The following is a 9,860-nucleotide window of genomic DNA, read 5'->3' as shown; positions in this document are numbered from 1 at the left end:
AAATATTACAGTAATTTCTTTTTTCTTGTTTCGTCTTTAAAATTTGTCATTTTGATCGTATTTTATTAAATTTGCAATTTTTCTATTCTGTATAATGCAGCTTAAAAGTATTTCATAATATTTAATAGATATTATATTTTTTGTAGTAATTTTTAATATTTGTAATTTCTCCTTTTTTTAAATTTATTTTATGTAAATGTAAAATCACGCGTGTAAATTTAATTTTATTGCAACGGTTAATAGAGATTTGAAAGAAGTAAATAGAGAATTCAATTGAAAAGTGCATCTGAGAATTGGACGACTTACATTTCAGGCCAATGTATCACTTGATTGTATGATTAATATAGTTTTCTTTTTGTTACAGGTGATCATCGTTGGATTTATCATCTACTCCTTTTGAGTTTCTTTTACTTTTTAAAATATATATGTATAAAAAACGCATTTCTGAAGGCACACACGCGTATATTTAGATACTAAAAATTAAATATAATTATTTTAAAGTTTCTTACAATATAATTTTACTATATATACTATCATAGAATATTGTATTCTTTGATAGTATTGTATCGTCATAGAGTTAAGTACATACTATCGTCCAATGGTGGTCCCAGTGTTAATAAAAATAATGCTGGGTAGATAAGAAAGGGGACTTGTGAGCGTCTAAGTATTCCTGCATTCTTTGAAAATTTGTTAACTCATTGTGTATCTACAGTCGGTATTTCGATTAAGCGTTGCGAACTTATCCATTACGTTACTTCAAAAATTGTTGATAATTATAGCGCTGGAAAAATAATTTCTTTTTTATATCGGCACACTGTTTTAAATAAAAACGAGAGTATGTACTTAACGTGATGACCGTATAATACTATCAAATATACAGTATGAAACAGTCTACAAAAAATTAGTACAACAAGAACTGGTAGTAACAGAAACAAACATTCTCCTAAACAATCTACCACTATTATTTTAACCCTTTCGCTAATGTATACGCTCTCGAAGAACATTCATATGCGATGAACATATCTATATGCTACCGAAAAGTGGACGATCAGATACAAAAGAACAACATTTACAAATAAGATACAAAATACACATATTTGTTTTCAAAAGTTACTGTGAAAAAATGATTGCAATTTTCGAAAAAAAAATACTCTGTAAGAGTTTGTCTATTAAAAGTCATCACATCGCGATTTTTTATTTTCTATTTTAATAATATGAGACAATTTTGTGAAGTTTCAATGAAACTAAAAAACGAAAATGAATGAATAAATGAACTACAATAAAATTTATAGGACTTGAAATTAAGCTGAAATAACTTTTTAACAAGTAGACTTATCGAAAAATGATAAGAAACATCTTTTTAAGAGTACATAGTTGTATGTACTCTAAGTACCTTCCTACTTTCAAATGATTCAGGTGATGTTTTGCCAGCGACTGATATAGTATTGTACCGCCATCGCGTTAAGATCCTATTCTTGCTTACTGATGGTCAGGGTACTAACTAAGACGAATGTGGTTACACAAAAAGTTGACTTGTGAGCTTCTATGTACTTCTGTATTCTTTGATAAGAGAATAATCATGTTATAGAAAATAATGTATACCAGTTTTTTTCAATTGGTAATCCACGGATCACTGAACATTTCATTTCATTTATCCGGAGTACAAAAATTTCAATATTAATTGATCCGCGGGACACATGTAATCAGTTGAGGAACATTGACCTATACGAATGTCATAGCGGCAATTAAAAATTATATAAGAATCTAATATGAATACATTTCATGTTAAAAAATATTCATTTATTTTTTGTCGACAATATGGTTGACTATTAATGTTTAAATTTATAGATAACTCGAAGTAGAACGAAAAGAAAAAAGATATGCGATCGTTTTTCAATGTTATTTACTTGAAATTCTGAAGAGTTTTTATCGCAGTAGGAGCATGCGTAGTATACTAAAGATAAATTATTCATCCTAGTTAGGTCGTGATAAACGCCTGAGATTCGATGGCTTTATTTAGTTCGTGTAAAAGAAAATACGCATAAGATGAATAGATAAATATTAATGAATATGTCCGGAGTGTATTAGAGTGTTTGATTAGAAGCTTAAAAAAGTTCAAATACTTGTTTCTATATCACAATAAACGTAACAGTTCGCGTGGAATCACGCGTTCCTCAATGTACTTTCGTTGTTGCGGCCATCATCTTACGACGAAGAAATCGACACCACCTGGTGACATTTAAGTGAAATAAAGTCGAGGTCGAAACTATTGGTGCCATATGCATTTGATTGTATCATTCATTACTTATTTGAAACTTCTCCGTTTGCGTGAAATTTTGTTTAACTATGAGACACATCGTTGCGCTCGACGTTGGTACTACTACTGTCCGTTGTCATATTATTGACGAAAATGCAAACACTGTATCATCCTCCATCGAAAAGGTTTGGAATTTCTTTTATTTTCTTTTTTTTGAAATTTTTTAAAATTATTTCCACCTCCGCGCGTTTCGTACGAATGCATATATTCCGGTTTGGCGCTGAAATTTATTGCAACTGTCTTTTTAATGTTATCAATGACAATTATTGCTAATTTTAATCCGTTTAAATGATTTACATATATACAATTTCTATACTTTATATTAAATCTAAATTAACAGGAGATTGGAATTAAAAACAATAAATGGATCGTTAATTATGAAGATGGTATGAAAGTTCATTTGTAAACGAAATTGAGAAAATATAATTTTAATATTTTATTTATTTCATTTGGTAATAAATTAAATATTTGAATGTTTTATTATATAATAAATGAAAACTATATGTTTATATGTTAATCATTTTTATCTTTATCTTTATTTAAATTTACTTCGATTTAATAGCAAATACAACATATATATATATTTTAATCGACAATCGACTATCGGCTCACTAGTAGCAGCATTTTTATTTTCATTTGCGATCATTCATTCTTTCATTAGATATGTATATTCGTTGGAAAATAAAGTTTCTTGTGGAGATAAGATAAAATTAAATACAAACATGTACAGTTTACAAATACTATTCAACATAATTGCTAGCTGAAGGAAGTAAATACCTTTTTTTTCTATTTCTTTTTGAACTCCAATTATACAATTGTTTTTTTATAAGCCAGCTATAGGAAAACAGCGAAGCAAAGTTTTACATTTAATATTTTTATCAAAAAACGAATGCAATTTAAATTAATTTTGAAAAATAGGAATATCATGTAAGATAAAAACGTTATATTTTATGTCAGCCAATACTTTGATTCATATTGGAAAGTTTTTCAAATTAGTTTTTTTGCAGAAACGTCTTTTTTGTTTCTTTTTTTTTAATTCCATCCATAGAGAAAAAAACTGAAATATAAGTAGACATTCTTGAATGGATATTTTTAAGATGGCCTCGAATACAAAACTCGTAATGAAAATCGTAACACGACGTTGGGATGATATTTCAATTATAGTCATACGCATTCAGTATATGTTGATCCTTAATTACAAATCTAAAAATTTAAGGGCCAATAAAAAAGCAAGTTGACAGAAAAGTGAAAATTTATTATATATTTTCCTTCCGAGAAATGCTATTACAAATAAAAAATTAGGAAAGTAGGAGTCATTAATTATTAATTTTAATATATATTATTTTGTAACAATTCAAATAAATTTAAATTTAATATGTTTTGTCATATTGCATAAGAATTGTAGTTTTTAAATATTCACTTTTATCGCAACATTTGGATGTTTGACTACTTGATAATTATTAAAATGATGTCATTGCCGTGCTATGCATGTTTAATTCCAAATAACTCAAACGATTAAATATTTTGGAATATATGTAGAAGTTTTTTTTTTAAATTAAATAAGAAGATTCTTATTTTCATTGAATTTATATACCGATGTATTGTTGTTTTAATAATTGTATTTCAAAGGAAAAAGAGAATGGGAAAGATCAATAACGCTAACAATAAGAAAATAAGACGAGAGTAAGAATTCATGTCCGATCGAAATTCCGTTTGATCACGGACAAACAATCTTGAATCGTTCATGGACATCATGATGGACATAAAAGGACCTACTTTTGTTACAAGTTTTTTTACTCAAATTATCAATTAATCAAAGCAATTTCAGTAGAATAAAAAATCCTACTTGTTTTTTTATGAGGAGTATTGATTTGGATCACTTTTTTATTTTATTCGTCCACAGGTGGAACTTATTTGTTCAAATCGCGGTTACATCGAGATCGACCCTGACCATTTCTGGAATATTATAGTAAAAACTGTCAAGGATACATTAGATGGTAAAGTAAAAAATAAAAAAGTAAAAATAAAAATGACTAATTACAAGTGTAATTTTGCTCTTCGATTTGTATTAATTCATAACTTGTAATTTGACGTATATTCATGCTTAGAACATTTCTTATCATCTTATAGTAATTCGAAATGGAAATTTAAGATGCCGATTATTTTCGTTTATTATTTTCAATAGCCAATTCTGTTTTTTTCATTTCATTTTTTTTTATTCAGCATTGTTTTAAGTTAAGACAAGATTAAAGCTATAATTCACGTATTTAATTGTCGTGAATTATTTTTTATTTTTTTATTAGTAAGCGGACTCGACCCAAGTTCTTTGACATGTTTTGGAATTTCGACGCAGCGTGGAACTTTCAGCTGTTGGAATTTATTAACTGGAAACCATTATCATAAGTATCTGCAAATAACTTTAAATAAAAATAAATTTTACATAGAAATTTAGTTGCGTGATATTAATTGCGTAAGTTTGATGTTTAATTTGTTAAAAATTTAACTAATAATATAAATACAATGGGGGACAAAAGTATTCGTATAGTAAGTATGTGAAAAGAAAAAGATCTACTAAGTTTTTAATAAAATCTGGTGTTATATTATCCCACACTTTTTTAAAAATTCAAATAGTTTGTTTAATTGTAGTTGAACACGTTATTGTTAATAATTTGAAATATAGGGAAAAACAGTTTTGTTGAGTGTTCAAATATAACGGATCAAGACTTAACGAAGTGTAGATGTATAGTGTTTTGAATATTATAAATAAAAAGACAAATGTATGTCCGCTTAAATATAAAAAAGACGCTGAACTTTAGAGATTAAGTTGCTGAATAAGTCCCAATAAAGGGACGAAACGTCCAACTTATCAAAACGAAGTTCTATTTCTTTTCAATGTCCAAATTCCCTAAGATACCTTTTTATTAATAATTTTATTTTTGGACGAGAGAAACAACTAATTGAATTTGTATATAATATTAAAAGAGGAATGAAAATGTTCAAGAATTTATACAATTGTTATTAAGAAATTAGCTAAAAATCTTGTTAATTTATTAATAATGAAATTAAATGCAAGTTGTTTATGAGTTTAATTTCTTCATTTACAGATTTATAACATGGAAGGATTTAAGAGCAGATTCTTTAGTTAAGGAATGGAATTGTTCATTAATAATAAAAGGATTACGTGTAGGGGCTTACATACTTTACATATTAACGAGAAGCAATCGATTTTTGGCTGGCAGTGTTTGGAAATTTATGAATACTCAGGTTTATTATTTATTTTTCTATCGCTATACGAATATTTATCGCTATACGAAATCTTTTCTGCGACATTTTCGAATATCTGTTTCGAGCAAATTAGACAAATTTGCGGATCTTTTTCTTCATTTTTAAATATAATTTTGTTCTTAAATAAAAATTTGAAATGTACACACGAAACAAGCCCGCAAATTTGTTTAATTGTTCTCGTAATATGTAGCGATTCGATGTGATTAAATTAATTTAATCTGCATCATGTCTAACAAATTCTAATAGGATATTTCGTAATAAGTATCTGTAATTTCTAAACGTCGTCAAACAAAATGTATGAACCTTTTTCATTGTTTTTATGTCCACTTCTGAAATGGTTTCATTATATTCCAAAACATCCTGCACATTTAATGAGTTTCATTATTTATTGCAAATAATAATAATAACAATATCGTCATATATTTTAGATTACCTTACGGTTGCTTTGGGTTTTGCAACATGTACAAGGCCTAAGAGAAGCTACAATGAATGACTCTGTAGCATTTGGCGATGTTAATTGCTGGCTTTTATACAAATTAACTGGTATGCTTTATCAGTATTCATTATTCATATTCTGTTATACATCATATAACTCTTTGCTGCCGAGCAATTTTTAAAGATAAATGTCAGTTACTCTGAATCATGCTTACTGTGAATTACTAACTATTTCAAAGACTTTATAATGCTGTTTCTTAAATATCAACTCAATGAGAAAATAGGAAGGCAAAGGGTAAAAGACCAAATGAATTTTATCAGTTATCTTAGCTCCGAGATTCTTTTTTTCCCCGGTAGTCTTCTTTCTAACGATATTTCACTTCCTGTTAAAGTCACTGCTATTAATTAATTAATTATCTATGTATTTCATTCTGCATATGTTTATGTAAAACACACATTTACTTATCTAAATTATATAGATTTTATTTAATCCGAAAATTGTTTTACATGTCGTTTAATTTATTGCTTACGTTTTTCATGCAATTAGAAATAAACTAAATGTTATTTCTGTAGAGCGCAAATACATTGTTTTAATCTCTAAGAATATTCATTGAGCTATATTCTAACAAAAAGTAGCAACAAGAAATGCTATATTCAAAAATATATGCATAAATGGTCATAAACGTAATTGACACAATTTATATTTATTATTAAGTTTATACACTTGACAAAATGGAACATATATATTTTAAGGATCCTTTTATGCTTTCATCACTGCTTTTATCAATATCTTTTTATCAATACATTTCGCAGAGATATAAAAGATAAATGGGAAGAGAAGCTTTGTAAATTATAGAAGAATATATTCACATCAGTATGCATCGTTAATGTACTTTGGATATCTAAAGATATTTGAATTATCTTTGGATATCTTTGGAAATTATATTATATTTGGAAATTTATTCTTCGCAGGTAAACATATAGTGGATGTTTCAAGCGCGTCTGCTACTGGATTGTTTGATCCGTTTACTATGAAATGGGCTACATGGGCAATGAATTTATTAAAAATTCCACATCATATATTTCCTGAGATCGTTGATACCGCTACAAACTTTGGGGTTACACCGAAACATATATTCGGCGTTGAAATTCCTATATATTGTTGTGTAATATTTAAAAATAGAAATATTTTCTAAATTGGTTCGTTAATTATTCGTTCCTGTAATATACTTGCAATTATTGTTTATAATTTTAGATGGCTGATCAAGCAGCTTCCTTATTCGGTTCGGGATGTTTTAATCCAGGTGATATGAAAATTACGATGGGTACAGGAACTTTTGTTAATGTTAATACTGGAGCAAAACCATATGCATCTGTTACTGGTAATTGCAAACAAAAAGACATGCAAATCTGTTATATTTAAACATATATCTAAATTCTGTTATATACTCGCATATTGAATAATATCTAAAAAAAGTCAAATTAATTATTAGGTCTTTATCCCCTGGTTGGTTGGCGTATTAAATCTGAATTAGTTTACATTGTAGAAGGTTCATCGAATGATACCGGAATTCTCATTGAATGGGCGAAAGCTCTTGGTAATTTTTCTTTCAATTTCAATATTCACAAATTACAAAATAGATCTCTTAACTCTTTCGATACACGTATATCGTTGATAAATACGCTTAAATCTTATTCGCATCATTTATCATAAAGTTTAATCATAAAGTTTAATCATGTATATTATGTCGCAGAAATTTATAAAGATGTAGCAGAAATATCGGATTTAGCAAATTCAGTGGAAGACTCGGATGGAGTATATTTTATACCAGCTTTTACCGGACTCCAGGTATAGACATTAAGTTTAATTATAAAATGCATAATATAAGATATTATTGTAATCTACATTTGATATTTTAATTAGAAAGAAATAATGTTGAGCATACAGTCTCTCTTTGTAGGCTCCGATAAATAATAATTCTGCGGCAGCAGGTTTATTAGGAGTGAAATCAACAACAAAAAAAGCCCACATTTTACGATCGTTATTAGAAAGTCTTGTATTCAGAACGTTATTGCTTTGCGATAGTTTTCATTCAGAAACTAACTTCACGTTTAACAAAGCACGGTAAGGATTGAAGCCTTTGGTTAGATAAATAATTTTCCAAAGTTGAATGAAAATGAAATGAATATAATGCGTTGATAAAATAGAATCGACGGCGGAGTGTCCCAAAATGATTTCATGATGCAACTATTGGCAGATGTCACGGGTTTAGAAATAGAGCGACCTGTCAGTGTAGAAATGTCCATTTTTGGTGTAGCATGTTGTGCTGGCTTATATTGTGGTACGAAAATTGTGTGTGTTATGTACATACGGAAATTCAGATTAATAAAAATAATCAATAATTTATTTTAGGTATATGGAAAAATAAAGAAGAATTAAAAAATCTTCGCAAAGTGGAGAAAATATTTAAGCCAAACAAAGATTCGCAATTACGTTATAAAAATACTATTACCCAATGGAAACGAGCAGTAGATCGATTTACAGACTGGTATTGATACCAAAGGTGCTTGGTCATAGTCAAGTAAAAAATAAAAAAAGCTGTACTAATATAAATATTTATGTGCTGTAAGAATCTAGTTAAAAAAAGCTATATTCCTAAAATATATTGTAAATAAGATTATCTATGTAGTAATACGAGCATCACGTTTAGGATACTGTTAGTTTTAAATGATATTTAAATAGAAAATGAATAGATCGAATAATTAAAGATATTGTAAAAGGCATGATATTCTAATGCAATACTTATAATTGTAGTATACTCAATAGATAAAAGTCGATTTTTAATCAAAATAATGTTTTCGCGTGATCTATCAAGAATAATAATAATTAATTATTTAATACACAAAATATGCTACACACAGCTATATACTATTTGTTATATTTATAGAAACCATTCTTGTGATAAAACATTCGCGAGTCATTAGTAATGTTAATGTGTTCCTGAGAAAAGTGCCTTTTTATATTGTTAACATATTTAGGAAATCTCTTTAATAATGATATATTTTTTTATACACATGATTCGTTAGTACAAACTTTTTAAACAATAAAATATATCATGTTACTGATGGCTTTTTCTTTATCCCACAATATTTGTATTCTTAATGCGTACCAAAATAACGTTTCATTTATTTTGTATGGTTTTCAAAAATACAAATTGCCATAAAGAGTTAAATATATTCGAGATAAATAATCCATTGTAAAACGCAAATGTATTAGAGTATTATAAACTCGTACATCGTATGGTACAAAACCGGTTCTTCCATGTTCGCATTGTATAATATACTAAATACACTAAATAATACATGAAGCATGTAATGATATGAAACTAAGTCATTCTCGATGTATATTTTGTCAAAGTCACTTGTATCACATATATTATCAAATATATTTTGCATCTGATTTTCTATTTATTTTATCGCATTTTGTATGTTTTGTCTCATTCGGTCATTAAGATATCTGATTAATTATTTAATATATATATATATATATAAAATTTTTATTTAATGACATTTTCTTCAATAAATTTGTATTCGAGACGTTTAAAATACTGATGGTTATATTGTTAAGATAATTCTTAATCTATTCAAAATGAGATTTTTCTAGGATTATTCTAGGATATCATTATTACGAAATAAAACAAGAAATATACAAAATACCTTTACTAATGACATACTTTATTAATTAATATGCTAACAACATATCAAATCGTTTATGTTTTCAAATAGTATGAATTTTTTTTATTGAGTAAAATTAACGAGAATT

General features: G+C 27.4%; 1 protein-coding gene across 2 annotated transcripts; it reads left to right on the top strand.

Moving 5' to 3' along the window:
- The first annotated feature begins 1,966 nt into the window (after positions 1-1,966).
- LOC106787225 (putative glycerol kinase 5) lies at positions 1,967-9,155 on the top strand. Of its 2 annotated transcripts, XM_014749413.1 has the most exons (12): positions 1,967-2,442; positions 4,221-4,314; positions 4,621-4,720; positions 5,422-5,581; positions 6,031-6,145; positions 7,010-7,203; positions 7,293-7,419; positions 7,531-7,635; positions 7,792-7,886; positions 7,999-8,162; positions 8,246-8,379; positions 8,451-9,155. In XM_014749413.1, the coding sequence occupies exons 1-12, from the start codon at positions 2,347-2,349 to the stop codon at positions 8,591-8,593; spliced, it is 1,527 nt and encodes a 508-aa protein (XP_014604899.1). In that variant the 5' UTR covers positions 1,967-2,346; the 3' UTR covers positions 8,594-9,155. The 2 variants fall into 2 exon arrangements, with proteins under 2 accessions (XP_014604899.1, XP_014604901.1); XM_014749415.1 differs by lacking the exon at positions 1,967-2,442 and having other exon boundaries at positions 4,224-4,314; positions 4,621-4,716.
- The last annotated feature ends 705 nt before the right edge of the window (positions 9,156-9,860 follow it).

Source organism: Polistes canadensis, unplaced genomic scaffold, assembly GCF_001313835.1.
Source record: "Polistes canadensis isolate GaletaPanama2010 unplaced genomic scaffold, ASM131383v1 scaffold_95, whole genome shotgun sequence".
NCBI lineage: Eukaryota > Metazoa > Arthropoda > Insecta > Hymenoptera > Vespidae > Polistes > Polistes canadensis.
This window is presented reverse-complemented; position numbering and strand designations above follow the sequence as displayed.

Coding starts and splice junctions, on each gene's coding strand:
- LOC106787225 (XM_014749413.1), top strand. CDS start 2,347: ATGAGACACATCGTTGCGCTCGACGTTGGTACTACTACTGTCCGTTGT. Junction 7,204..7,292: donor AAATTCCTATATATTGTTGT/GTAATATTTAAA, acceptor TTATAATTTTAG/ATGGCTGATCAAGCAGCTTC. Junction 8,163..8,245: donor TTCACGTTTAACAAAGCACG/GTAAGGATTGAA, acceptor TTGATAAAATAG/AATCGACGGCGGAGTGTCCC.